This window comes from Camponotus floridanus, unplaced genomic scaffold (genome assembly GCF_003227725.1).
Source record: "Camponotus floridanus strain SB8 unplaced genomic scaffold, Cflo_v7.5 scaffold38, whole genome shotgun sequence".
NCBI classification, from domain to species: Eukaryota; Metazoa; Arthropoda; class Insecta; order Hymenoptera; family Formicidae; genus Camponotus; species Camponotus floridanus.
Genome location: NW_020229525.1, coordinates 782234 through 796408, shown reverse-complemented (window position 1 = coordinate 796408; position 14175 = coordinate 782234). Strand labels below are relative to the sequence as shown.

Sequence of the window (14175 nt, the reverse complement as noted above, 5' to 3'; positions counted from 1 at the left end):
TATATATCTTACAAATGGAAGTAACGACAATAATAATGTACAAGTGCGGGCGAATACATGTATCTAAAGAAGCAATCTCGCGATGTACAGACATGACGAATATCTTCCTCACTTTTCAATTTACAGCGTGCGTGCGTTTTCATATTTATGAATGCGAGAAAGAGAGATAGTATATATGAGTCGAGCGATACTGTAACTAATGACAAATATGACAATTTGTTGTCATTAGAAAAAGTAATTAATATAGAAAATATATTCGAGCAACGATCTTTTAAATTTGTTTCTTATTTCCGGCGTCTTTTACTTATTTCGAAATTTTCTCTTCCTCTTTTAAGAAAATTAAGCTTATCGCGCAGATGTACAAAAAATATTACATTATTTGTTCAATTGTTTAATTAATTGAAATAATAATAGCAATAATTATAAGCAATCTTCCGCTATTTCTTTCAGAGATGGAATATTGCCTTGTGACAAGAATTAAAATTTTGTTTTTCAAGTTTTGAATTGTCCAAGGAAATATATATAATTCAGAAGAAAACACATACCTGTATAAAATAAAGTGCAGATTCCAATTTCAGGACCTTTCAAAGCTTCTCTCCATATTGTGAGAATTTGGTTTCACGTTAAACAATTTGAAAGGGATAAACGAGCGAGTTCTAATTACGCAAAGTGCAAATTACGTAAAAGGAGAGAATATAATTCGGTAAAAGAAACTGAACGTATTAATTCCCAAATTTTTAGATTCGAATTTTCGATATTTTGATACGTTTATTAAATAAACACGCACCACACAATTGATGACACGATTGGCGCGAATTAAAATTGATACTCGTTAGTTTATTCATATTCGATGTAGAGTGCGCTGTATTTGGCGGTGACGCGTCGTTCGACCAATCAGAACAAAGGACTCTTCCTATTGGACCTCCTACGATGTGAAGGTAATATTTCGTTTATCGAATGACAAGCTTTGTCAGACAAACTGATTGGCTCCTGTGCCAAAAAAAATTTGGGAATTTTAGGAATTCCCTATCTAATAGCCAATCAATTCGTCTAAGCAACTCCCTATCTAACAAACAAAATATCTATCGTCATACAACAGTGGGTCTGTTCTTTTCAGCTGCACTGCTGCACTAGTGCAATTAGTTAGAGTGAAAGAAAGTATGTTTGTCTCTTTCTAACTTATTGCACTAGTGCAGCAATACAGCTGAAAAGAACAGACCCAGTGTAATATCACTTTAATACAAAAGTGTACATTAACCTCTATTGATCATAATTCGAGAATTATTTAACAAAGAGAGAGTAGTCTAATAAGGAATAAGGAATAAGAAGAGAAAGAGAAGAGGAAGGAAAAGAGAAAAAAGAAAGAGATATGAGTGCCTAAATAATCACAATAGGACTAAACTGGTTGAAGACACATTAAACTTTTATAAAAAAAAAATAAATAAATAAATCGAGAATTAGTTTGTAATCTTCTAAGGAATATTATATATAATAGTGAATAAAATTTAATACATAATATCTCTGGGGTAACACTATAACGATGTCAGCGACTAAAAAGCTAAAATTTAAAGAAGAAAGACAGAAAATTAAGAAGATGAGGTAAAAATCTTCTTTCTTTATCGAAAAATCTCTTCCTTTAAATCTCTTTAACTAATTGGATTGAATTTTTGTTTAAGTAAGGCGCAGATGCAGCTAGCTATAATAAAAAAGAAGCAATGCGACGCAAAAGCTCTTGCAATAGTCGAGCAACTTTTGGAACCAAATGTAAATTCCGAGTGGCTACTTCAAAATGTAAGTGCGTTAACAAATATTGTCCCTGTATTTGGATATTTAATAACAATAATATTATTTATTAATTTTAATTTCAGTTAAGATTTATAAGTAAAAGTCACATGGAAGATGTTATAGAAGAGAGAGCGATAGTAAAGTTATGCGGATATGTTTTATGTTCAAAACCTTTGACTGTTGTTATCCGACAACAGTATCATATATCGATGCATAGAAACAAAGTATATGATATTAGCAGACGGAAAAATTTTTGTAGTTCATCATGCTATGGTGCTGCCAATTATCTTCTTGAACAAATGCTGGAGAGTCCACTATGGTTGAGAGAAATAGATGATATACCAATATTTCAAATATTGCCTATTGATCCTAAGTCTAAACAATGTACTCCTGGAGATGAAATCAATATTAGTGAGATTAATCTGAAATCACAAAATATAAATACCGACAATAGTGATAATAAAGAATCTACAGAACATAACACTGGCCAGCAAGCAAAAGATGTATTATTAAGTCTCGAGGAAAAAAATATATATAGTTCTTATTTATCAAATAATATAATTAATGATGACAATAAACTAGAAGAGATTCCTGTAAATATTAATTCACAAAAGTTTGAAACTTTATCACACTTATATATGAATCAAGAGAAGAGAGATGATAATCATTCTGAAGAATCTATAGATTGTAAGAGCAGCTATACTAATGTTCATAAAATAAATTTAGATTCAGAGAATTTAGAAATAAAAGTTGCTGAGCAATCTGCAAATATTCTACACTTGCATGAATATAATAGCAGAGATGCACAAAATAAAAATGTACATGTTACATGCGCTAATAATGATAGCAAAACATTACAGTCTGAATTAGATGAAATAATTAACGAAAACAATTGTAATAAAATGTTACCTTTGAATGAAATAAGTAATGACACGAAAGATGTAAATAAAAAAAGTAATGAAAATAATGAAAAGCTACAACCTCAATCAGATAAAACAAATAATAGTAATAATGATAATAGAAAAACTATACATCCTCAATTGGATGAAATATGTAATACTAATACTACAATTTCATCGAAATCTTACAATGAACATAGAAAAAAGGGAAATACAGATAGAATTAATAAAAATAAAAAGTATAAGCAGAAAGAATCTGACAATACAGAAGTACAAACTAATATTTACCATAAACTTGTAATACATGTTGAACAAAGTGTTAAAGAATGGATTACAGAAAATACACTTTGTCTTCTAATGGGTGAAATGGATGAGAAACACCAATTGTTACAAAATCTTACGCAGCAGGATAGGTATCAACAGTTGTGCAAAAAATTAAACCGATTGCAGCTAGAAGATGAAAAGGAAGAGCGTGCCAATTTAGAAAGAGATGAGCTCAAACCTCTGCCTCACTTCTCTGTACTTGAAGAAGAGGGAAAAAAGATCGACTTGAAGGTAATCAATTTTCTTAATTTCAATTGAACAGAATGTACCATAAATAATTGATTTTAATATATACATAGGTGCGTGCATTTTACAAAGGACAAATAACAATATCGCCTGAAGATGATGATAAGGAATCAAAAAATAAAGACAGTAATGATTCTGTATTACCATTAACGGATGCTCACGCTCCTAATGCACTTCGTCGCCGAATTTTCTTGGATAAGCTTAATAAAATGTAATAGCTTCCATTTCAATATAATTAGAAATTGTCCATATGTTAAAAAAGTTTAATATCTGTGCTTTATCTATATTAGCGTTATTTAGCGAATAATTTTGTATTTATACATAATTTTGTATTGATTACAGATTGCCAGATTTGATGCGTGCTTTAACTCTCAACGTGGACAGTTCTTCAATGGCACAATGTACTTATGATCACGAGAGATATTTGTTAATCAAAATCTTGAGTAGCACTTTTAATTTATCTGCTACAAACATTATTTTTAAAACTGCCGAATGGACACTTGTAGGACTTATCATGATTAAAATGTAAGAATTTAATTACAAAGCTTAACTAGATTGCAAAATTTAAAAAAATGCATATAATTTCAGGTTAAGTCTAATTGATGTACAATTGCAATCATTGCTCCAATCTAAACAAACTTCAATGTATATATCAATGATTCTTACAACATACAAACTGGATTCCAGCTATTTGGACAGATTTATAATGGAAGTGACGAACACTGTAAATACATCCAAATAAAATAATAAACAGTGTTAATTAAAAACTATGCAAGGTATAAATTCTTATAAATCAGTTTTATAATATTTTAATTTTGTTATCTATCTCCTTACATTTTTAAACTGATATAAAATACATTTCAAAAAGTTCAATTAGTTATTGTATGTAATAATATATTGCTTATTACAATATTAGAATAATTATAATGATATGGAGTAAGTTTCTTATCATTATAAAATTACTAATAAAAATAAAAAATTTTTCCAGAATCTGATATACTTACAAAATAAAAGATTAAAGACAAAAGATATATGTATATACAAATGTGATAGCACATTTCACAGCGATGTATACTTTGTATTCATAAATCAAGGTAGCTCAATTTTCCTTTTTTTATATTTTTATTTTTTAATTAGACATTCCTAAAGTGGACATGTACTTGATGTTGGTGTTGGTATTCCAGTAAGAGCAGGAGAAGAACAATCAAGACCTAATGTGTCCATTTGAACTGTAGATGCTAATTGATCTTCTGTAGAATGACTTCCAACTTTATCACGTAAAGATTCATAAAGACTATGAACTGCTTCGTTATGCTATAAAAATATGAGATATTTAATTAATGTTATAGAAGATCCATTATATATTATTGTATATATGTGCATATAACAATTAACATAAATTATTTTTAAATATTCCAATACATTACCTGACTTGTTGGTTGCAAAGCTTTCAATAATGAATGTAACCGTGCAGATGGCAATTTCGGATGTATATACCAAAGTAACTTCAACAAGTGTCGTGTAACATTATCTCTACCTAAACCAGCCAGAAAAAATTCGTCGAAAATTACTGTACAGAATGACTCATTTGAGAACTCATCAGCCATGTTTAGTATTAATAATGAAACCTACAATTAAAAATTAAATTTGATATAACAGCTTGCAAATAAAATTTGTCATTTTGGATTCAAATGATAAACTGTGATAAAAAATGCTTTGTTTCCATAATAATTTCCATAAAATGTAGGTATATTAAAATGAATACGTTACCAATGTATGTAAAAATGGATCTTCAAAAGCTCGTTGTGCTTGACAATTTGGAAGTGTTGCCAGCACTCTCATTAAACCTCTAGCATCCCCTCTGCCTCTTCCAACTCCACCACCACCTCCGACATGTAACGCATAGTACATTGATAAAACTGCTGCTACTCCAGACAGCTGAGCATATGCTTGGCACGCATCAGGAGGTGGTCCAGAATGTTCGATAATAGCAATTGCACTTTCTCTCTCGTCAGGTGGAAGTTTACAATTCAATTGTCTTATTTGATCATCAACCTAAAAATAATTTATATAAAATGTATCAATACTTCTTTCTTTTTCTTTATATTATAAAAGTTTGAAAATTAATCCTTTATAGAAATTTTTAAATTAAATACATCATAGAATTACCATAAGTGACATAAGTGCTGGCAAGAACTTTGTAACAACTTGAATGTCCAATTTTGGTTCTTTAAAGTCTTGTGAATCAATCATCTGCCAAGCAGACAATCCCAATGCAAGCATTCTCAATAATAATACAAGCACTGCATTTTCCCTGGGTAACGCTTCGCTATTTATCAAATGAAGAGCTATTTTGATTGCACTGCTAGCGAGAAAGTTTACTGCATAAGGATCACATAAAGTCATACTTAGATCCCCCAACACCTGCTCTTGTCCTCTCTATAAAAACCTATAGATCATTTTCTTAATCTAACAAATGATATTAAAACAAGTTTATATTTTAATTTTTTACCTTAATACTATCTAAAAAGCCTTGCAACTCACGAGATCTTTTAACATCCACATTCTTTTCTCTTATACATGCATCCAAACACCAAGTAAACTTGTGACAAGGATCTACAGAAATAATATCTTGCACCTAACAAATAATGTTCAACAAAATTAAAGATACAGTAAATTTGTCATATATCACTAGTTTACTGACAATAAGAGAATTAATTAACAATAATTTATACTACATATATTTACCTCTAAATCATGTAATGCCATGAGCAATTCTGCTCTTAAAGTACAATAATGAATATTTTTTGTACGTAGGAACAAAGTCCTTAAAAATTGCAGTACCATATCATACAATTTCACACTATGCCCAATCATATGAGCTAACTTTTGTACCACTTCACCCTGCCTCCTCACCTATATAAAACAAGAAAAAATCGTTGATAAATGTACTAATTGTAAATTTATAATTAATTATGACTTACCTTGGGAGATGGTGTAAAAAATAGACTATTCAAGTTACGATGATCAAATAAAATCTGTTCTTTTTCAATGATATAACGACTAAATAATGGAGATACTTCGTCTCCAAAAAGACTCTGATTATCTTTCCATATTTGGCGTTTTACTTCTGTATCGGCATCATTATATAGCTCCTTTTCTCCAATTAACACACGCAGATATTTTTCTTCAATGAGTGGGGTATTTCTTAAGATACACATAACAACAGGTCGTAAGCCAGTGACTTTCACAGCAGGAAAACTTTTAGATAGTAATTCCTTCAGTCTTCTATCGCCAGAAGAACCTTTATCGGCTCTTTCAACTCCGATTTCATTAATTTGTTTAATCAATTTTTCCCGTAATTCTTCGAGAACCGAAGCATGAAAATCTAATCTTCTAACTCCATGTAGATCAAGTAGAGGTAACATAGGTCTCAAAGATGGTAATAATATGCCATTTTCTAACTGAAATATGATATAGTTGTTACCACTATATGCATATTTATTATATTTGAAATAATTTATATTGTACTATATTTGATTATAAAATTTTTATCAAATTTATATTGTATTATATTAGATTATACAATTTTTATAAAATTTATATTGTACTATATTAGATTAGAAAATTTTTGATTATTTACTTGAAATTCCTCGATGGCTTTCAATGGATCTGTACAACTTGTTAAAGCATCTCTTAAAAACACTGGTCCTGGTATACCAAGATCCTCCAGTCCATTGCCACTTTCACCGTTACTCTTCATCGAATTCATCGTTTTATTTTATTTTTTTATTACACTATGCAAAATACGACATATTTATATTTGCCTCCAGTTGTTTATATTGTATTATAAATTGACTCTTTACACGCACGTGTACACACGATGCAAATTTCATGATCTACGTGTCGACGACATATTTACACAAATTACTTGATACTTTCATCATTAAATCAAAATTAATTATTTGTAAATTATACGATGTTAATTATTTGTAAGTTATAGTCCTGTTTATGCATTTACTTGGCAATATCAATTATACAACAGCTGATACACTTGTAAAGCGGCATTTACAATGAGATTTTAAAGGCCATTCTACAATGGCCGTAGCAAAGGGAGCGTCCTAGAGAACCTCTAGGAGAGAGAATGGACAACTGATCATGTGACATGTGATCAAGCTTTTTCATGATTGGCTGGCAGAAAATGTATCAATTTTAGCTATTGCGATGCCAATGCAAAATATGATGACACACAAATAGGACACACATATATTAACCTATTTGTGTGCATCATATTTTGCATTGGCGTCGCAATAGCTAAAATTGATACATTTTCTGCCAGCCAATCATGAAAAAGCTTGATCAGTTGTCCATTCTCTCTCCTAGAGGTTCTCTAGAGCGTCCCGTTTGACCACGTTGCGATTGACCACAGCCAATTATATCGACCTGTGCCTAGGGTAATCAGCAACGATTAACCAATCAGAGAGTCCTATTTTGAATTGGCCAATTGGCCAAATGTGCTGACATAATTTGATAGCAGGACACTAGCAGAAACCGATCAGGATTGTCCGATGTCGACAATCTGACATCGAATTGCATTGCGCAGATCCTGTTCGGTTTCTACCGACAATCTGTTGTCAGATTTTGGGTGCTTTCCAGCAAGCAACACAGGCGACACTGTGTCGCTACAGTGTCGATACAAGTGCTTTCCAACTACGACACAAGTCGACACAATCGTACACAGCAAAAATGCTGTGTTCGCCTGTGTCGTCGTTTTGTAGCACCCCAGTGAGTGCCAACATAACATTTCATATTTGGTATCATTAATTTTTTTAAGAATGGTATTGCGTGATAGAAGATAACCAAACTTTTATATTCGCTAAAAAGACGACTTAAAGACATCTAGACGTCTTTAAGACGACATAATGTTGTGTGGGAACGTTCTGAAAATTTAGACCTAGTGACAACTATTAAAAGTGACTGCCCTGCACTCTAGTGGCAAAATAAGAAAGCTAAAAAGCGTTCCAGCTACAAGTCGACACTGTGTAACACTGTGTCACACAGTGTATCACTGTGTTACCATAGCTGGAAAGCACCCATTATGTTTTACAGACTCTATCGCCAGAACACAAGCGAACAGATGGCTATGGTTCTGGTGTGAGATTCTGATGGAATCTGCTGACATTTTGCTTACTGAGTATATGTGTATTATGTGAAATTATAATAAAATATGAGTAGATAAATTAATGAAACAGATCTGTATCGTCTATGTGTCGTGTTTTCAATCAAATTAAGAATATATATATTAAATAAATAAATTGTTTTGATTAGTAGAAGTACGGATATTTGACCATAATATTTATTTCATCATGCAAATATTTTTAAAATTAAGACTATATAGGATGTGACAAACTGCAATGAGGTAATTTTTATTTTCTTAATTAGAGGAAAAATATAAAAAAATTTTTGAAAATATCCCTGATAAATAAGGAAAAACAGAGATTGTATCATTTTTAATTCATTGTACATTCCATATGGATTTGTAAAAATTAAAACATTATACACATACATGCTTAGTTTCGTAATATTTTAAAAATATGAGAAAATGTCCATGTTCTTTTACATCTAGATCAACATAGATAGTGAATTTATATAAATTTATCATACATAGATAAATTTATCATTACATAGATAGTGAATTTATATAAATTTATCGAATTGAAAAAAGCACTTAAGATGCAAAAGTATCAATCTTCATCATTAATTATTCTCTTTTATTATTAATCATTAATATTCTAAATAAGATTTAAAAAATCAGAAAAAGAAATTTATTACTGCTATGCTATATTTGAAAGGTTTATTCCTGCAAAGTGGGCGATTGGCCTCATGGACTGCATATACCTAAAGAATCCACGTTTACTAAAGTTCCCAGCTTAGAGAAAAAATATATCCTGGACATCGCATGCGGACATTGTCATTGTCTCGCTCTAACTAGTGATGGAAAGGTAAGTAAAAGATTAAACTACTACAACGACACATAACAGGCATTCTTATAAACTAAATAATTGTTTGTAATTTAGGTGTATACTTGGGGAGAAAATTATTGTGGGCAGATTGAGGACGGAAACATAGATACTTTTGATAGCGTGCCAAGGCAGGTGCATCATGAATTGGAAAAGAAGAATGTTGTCCATATCGCGTGTGGTTCAAAATTCAACGTGGTTATAACTGACGAAAACAAAATATATGGTTGGGGCAAGAATGATAAGGGCCAGATTTCAATCGTACAGTCTGAAAAATATTACGCTTACCCGCAAGAAATTATCACAATATCAGATAAAATAGGTAATTTTTTTTGTCTAAGATTTTATCTCTACTGCCCGGTTGTATCAACGTTATTTTAACTTTCAGCGAGACTTAAATATATGTCTACTTTTATCTTTCTCTCTAAATAAATAAAAACAGACATATATATTAAATTATATTTAAGTTTAACTTAAAACTAAAATGTTGGTGCAACCGGGCCTAAGATTATTGCATTATCAAACGTCCTCAGGATGAGATGGAAATCGATGTTTCAGTTAAGGTGACCTGCGGATATGATCATACGTTAGCGCTGACAAATAAAGGAGAGATCTATGCCTGGGGCGATAACATTTACGGACAAATCGGCGTTAATAAAAAATTGAAACGTTCTGGTCCGATTATGGTAACTTATGAATTATTGATGAAAAACTTTTTAATAATTGCCATGATGAGTGGGATGAGAAACAAAATAATAAGGAAAGATACGATCGACAGGTGAACGTGCCCGAGATGGGAAAGGTTTTGGATATCGCTGCTTTTGGTGATTTGAGCGTTGCCGTTGGCTATGATAGGATTATTTATATATGGGGTAACTTTTACTTCGAGCGTGTTTTCAATCAAATTAATATCCCGTTTCCTACGAAGTTTTCGACAATTCACGACGTGTTTGCGTACAGTGACTTGAAAATCATGCACAAGCCATTGATTGTGTTTACGAATATTGAAGAAGTATTGAATATATTGGAGTCTGTAGGAATAGCATTTAATGATCCGGTACGTTTCCTATTATTGTTCTACATGTACTTTTTTGCATTATATAGAAAAACTAAATATATATAATATTTTCTTATATTTGGTTGGTATAAAAGAATATAGAGATTTATATAAGAGATTTGTAGATTTTGTAAAAAAAAAATTTAAAAAGTGAAAAATTACGTATTTTATATGATAATTTTTATATTAATCTGATATTATTAAACTATTATTTAATAATTTTTATTTTTCAGTTAACGAGCGATTTTATCATACAAGTTAAAGGACAATCTATTTATGTTCACAAGTTTATACTTAGGATTCGTTGCAAATATTTCAAAAAGATGTTTCATGATTGGTCTGAAAATATTCAAAGGTAAATTTAGAAAAAAAAACTGGTACTTGAGAATTTTTCAATTTTAGTTATTACATAATGTCACATTGTTTCTTGACAGTAAATCTGCTTCATCAATGTTCACTGTACCGGATAAATTTTCTTACATCGTTTATAAAGCCTTCTTACAATATTTATATACCGGCACAATCGATTTACCTTCGGAAATCGTATTAGGTAATTGAAGCTGTAAACGTAAACTATTACGAATTTACAATTCAAATACTGCAATGACACTTTTTTTACAGAACTTCTGGAATTAGCCAACATGTATTGTGAAACAAATCTTATAAAAGATTGCAGTCAAATAATAAAAAAAGCTATCACTGTGTCAAATGTAACTTTCTTCTACAATAAAGCGATCGAATGCAATGCTAAGGTAAGTTTGAGATTAATCGGTATTAATATTGGAATTCATTAATTACAATGTATTTATCTTATTATATGTATATCATGTCGAATATATAATGTGACTTTTAGGAACTTGAGGAATTTTGTTTCCAATTCGCTTTGCGTCACAGAGTAGTACCAGAAGGTTATATTAATATTATATTCAGAAGATCATATTAAGTTAGATATAAATACGAAGGATAATTTTATGCGCACAGCAGAAAATGCTTTCAAAGCTTAAACTTTAAAAGGCGTAATTCTTTTGATATAAATTTTGAATTAAATCACCGATTGCATCCAATAATAAAGTAAACCTTGTTCCAGTTATCATTCTATAGTGTAATATTACATAATATATAAATATTAATTTTAAACAGTATTTTAAATAGTAATTTTATCTAATAATTTTATTTATCAATGGAGATATTTATATAATTCATTCAACTCTTAAATAATAAATATTGATATTATCAAAAGATATCGTTTTAATATTATCATGAGAAAGAATCACATTAAAAATCTTCGTTTTCTTACTTAACAAGGAAACAGAAAAATGTTTACATCAATTGTCATGTTTCCGGAGCCAGTCTGGCAGTTTATATCATTTCAGACCGGTGTCATATGTTATACAAGTTATTATCGGTATTTTTTTATAATTAAAAATTATCGCTATCCAATAGCAAGCTATGTTTTATAGCGAGAAATATATTACTATTACAGTTTCTAGGAAACAAATTCTTTTATTAGACATTGCATCTATGGAGAAGAATCATTGTTTGCAATGTAAATTCACCTTAAGTACATGTAACGCCCTCTAAATTATTTATGTTTTCATACACACCTGAGTCAGGTGAGGTTAGATGCATTTGTGACATATATATATATATATATATATATATATATATATATATATATAAATGTTTTGTATAAGTGGTCGTGCATTTCTCACATGTCTCAAGACAGAATTATCTATATGACAGCTTATTTCATTCACAGAATTATTTTTGACATTCATTACATAATATAAAATATGTTTGTGTGAGCATAAACATAGAGAAATGTACATTTCTTTTATATATGTTTTATTACATGATATATAATAATTCAACTATTTTAATGTTATGTAATAATAATTCAATCAAATTAATATTACACGAAATTTAATTCTACAACAGGAAAAAATAAAGAATAATTTTTATAGAATAAATACATATTTTTTTATTAAAAAAAAATATATGTATATTTAATATTATTATTATATATTTATGTGACATTTATAACAACTTATTTATTCATGTGGCATTTACGTATAATATAAAACCAAGCAAAAAATGTTTGGACTTCGTCCAATGCATTCAAGAATCGTAATGAGACAGGTCGTTACCTGCGTCGTGAAATCAGGCTAAGGTAATAAAGGTGAAAGGTCAAAGGCAACGGGCTAGCGCGGATATCGACCCGGGTGAGATCGAGAAGGCGAGGTAACCCGGTTACAGTCGGGGTAGCGAATAGGCGCGAAAGCAGGTTGTCCTAGAATTCGACTTTGGCGTTTCCGCACACGCGCGCTGTTTAACAAAACACTCACCCCTAAAAGGACTCTGCCTAAACAAGCCGAACCCTTTCCCCCACCTCGTTTCTCAAGAGGCGGTTTCCGTCGATCCTAAATTCGCCCTAAGTACCTGGAATTATTAAGAATATATAGACATTGTATAATAGTCTGATAAATATGCATATCGATAGATATAATCGCATATATGCATTTGCCAGTATAATAATATAATAAGCGAGTTTTCACGATAGGTCCGAATACAAATTAACAGAATCTTGAAAGAAAATATGATGAAAGAGAAACGATAATAGAAATACTATGTAAATTTCAAACATATCTTTGAAAAATGCCCTTTTTTTTAAATTCCTTCATGACATCTTTCAAATATTTGTATTATGTGAAAAAATTGTGTAAAAAAATGAAATTATCACACAAGTTGTTATAAATGTGCATTTTATATATATATATATATATATATATATATATATATATATATATTAGAAAAAAAATTATTTATACATATTGTTAACAAATATTATTATATTAATATTTTATCATTTTGTTTGAAATATGTATATATATATATATATATATATATATATATATATATATATACATACATATTTCAAACAAAATGATAAAATATTGATATAATAATATTCGTTAACAATATGTATAAATAATTCTTTTTCTAATATATATGTTTATTTTTTTCTGCAGCCCACAAATATCTCCTTTCCGTTGATGCGACACGTTTCGGCGAATGCATAGACGATACCTTAAAGAGTGCGGTGAAAGTGACGGGTCAGCTGCTATTGTGTTCGCATCTCGATTCCTAGACTCGGCCCTGCGCGTAGGGGTGCGCGCGCCTCCACCGACGGTAGGAAGGATGAAGGAGAAAGAGACGGAGAGAAAGGGTGAAAAGGAGACGGGGTGAGCAGAGACGCGCGTGCGGAGCGGCTGTCTACGGCTAGCTCAGCAGCCGTCAGTCGGTGATCGCACGTTCGTTCGGGGGTGACAGGTGCGTCTATATACGCGAGGAGGGCAATGGAGGCTTCGTGCGCCTCCTTGGCGATCGAGTGAGACACGCCATTCGATGAATCCCAACGTTGCTCCGTATCGTCCCTCGTGAGAGTGACACGGACGAAACAGAGAGCAGCACGAGAAAGAGGGACTCGAGAAATGACATACCACTGTTTATTGTGAACGAATCGAGGAAACAAGGGAGAGAGAGAGAGAGAGAGAGGAGGAAGGAGGAAGAGAGAGAAAAAGGGGGTTGAACACAGTGGCGGTACCTCTCTCTTTTTCTCGAGTTGTCGGTACGCGCAGTCGTTTTTTGATGTTGTTGGCTGGCTTGATGCCTGTTTCTTTTTTTTGTTTGCTATATATATTGCTGTTGCTGCCGCCGTTGAAGCCGCCGTCTGCTGCTGCAGCGGTCGCTAGCGAATTAAAAAAAAAAAAAGAGAGAAAAGATATACGTTGAAGCCTTTTCATTGTCTCGTCGTTGTTTGATTTTCGTTGCCCTTAGACTCCGC

General features: G+C 31.3%; 3 protein-coding genes across 6 annotated transcripts; 2 read left to right on the top strand and 1 right to left on the bottom strand.

Moving 5' to 3' along the window:
- Positions 1-1201: 1201 nt before the first annotated feature.
- Positions 1202-4354, top strand: LOC105249579 (putative RNA polymerase II subunit B1 CTD phosphatase RPAP2). Of its 2 annotated transcripts, none has more exons than XM_011255162.2 (7): positions 1202-1599; positions 1681-1791; positions 1869-3239; positions 3308-3465; positions 3597-3779; positions 3843-4030; positions 4243-4354. In XM_011255162.2, exons 2-6 carry the CDS (start codon positions 1687-1689, stop codon positions 3994-3996), a joined length of 1971 nt encoding a protein of 656 aa, XP_011253464.1. In that variant the 5' UTR covers positions 1202-1599; positions 1681-1686; the 3' UTR covers positions 3997-4030; positions 4243-4354. The 2 variants fall into 2 exon arrangements, with proteins under 2 accessions (XP_011253464.1, XP_011253448.1); XM_011255146.2 differs by having other exon boundaries at positions 1677-1791.
- LOC105249592 (negative elongation factor B) lies at positions 4259-7326 on the bottom strand. The gene is made up of 8 exons (XM_011255174.3): positions 6898-7326; positions 6239-6718; positions 6003-6170; positions 5767-5892; positions 5424-5693; positions 5025-5309; positions 4682-4882; positions 4259-4568 (listed from the first exon to the last, which is right to left on the bottom strand). Exons 1-8 carry the CDS (start codon positions 7024-7026, stop codon positions 4398-4400), a joined length of 1830 nt encoding a protein of 609 aa, XP_011253476.1. The 5' UTR covers positions 7027-7326; the 3' UTR covers positions 4259-4397.
- Positions 7327-7902: 576 nt separating this feature from the next.
- LOC105249600 (RCC1 and BTB domain-containing protein 1-like) lies at positions 7903-13613 on the top strand. 3 transcript variants are annotated; one of them, XM_011255195.3, is made up of 9 exons: positions 7903-8448; positions 9107-9256; positions 9332-9596; positions 9833-9960; positions 10053-10331; positions 10565-10686; positions 10766-10881; positions 10953-11083; positions 11185-11424. In XM_011255195.3, exons 4-9 carry the CDS (start codon positions 9958-9960, stop codon positions 11272-11274), a joined length of 741 nt encoding a protein of 246 aa, XP_011253497.1. In that variant the 5' UTR covers positions 7903-8448; positions 9107-9256; positions 9332-9596; positions 9833-9957; the 3' UTR covers positions 11275-11424. The 3 variants fall into 3 exon arrangements, with proteins under 3 accessions (XP_011253497.1, XP_019882567.1, XP_011253489.1); XM_020027008.2 differs by lacking the exons at positions 7903-8448; positions 11185-11424 and adding exons at positions 8473-8673; positions 13361-13613; XM_011255187.3 differs by lacking the exon at positions 7903-8448 and adding an exon at positions 8474-8673.
- The last annotated feature ends 562 nt before the right edge of the window (positions 13614-14175 follow it).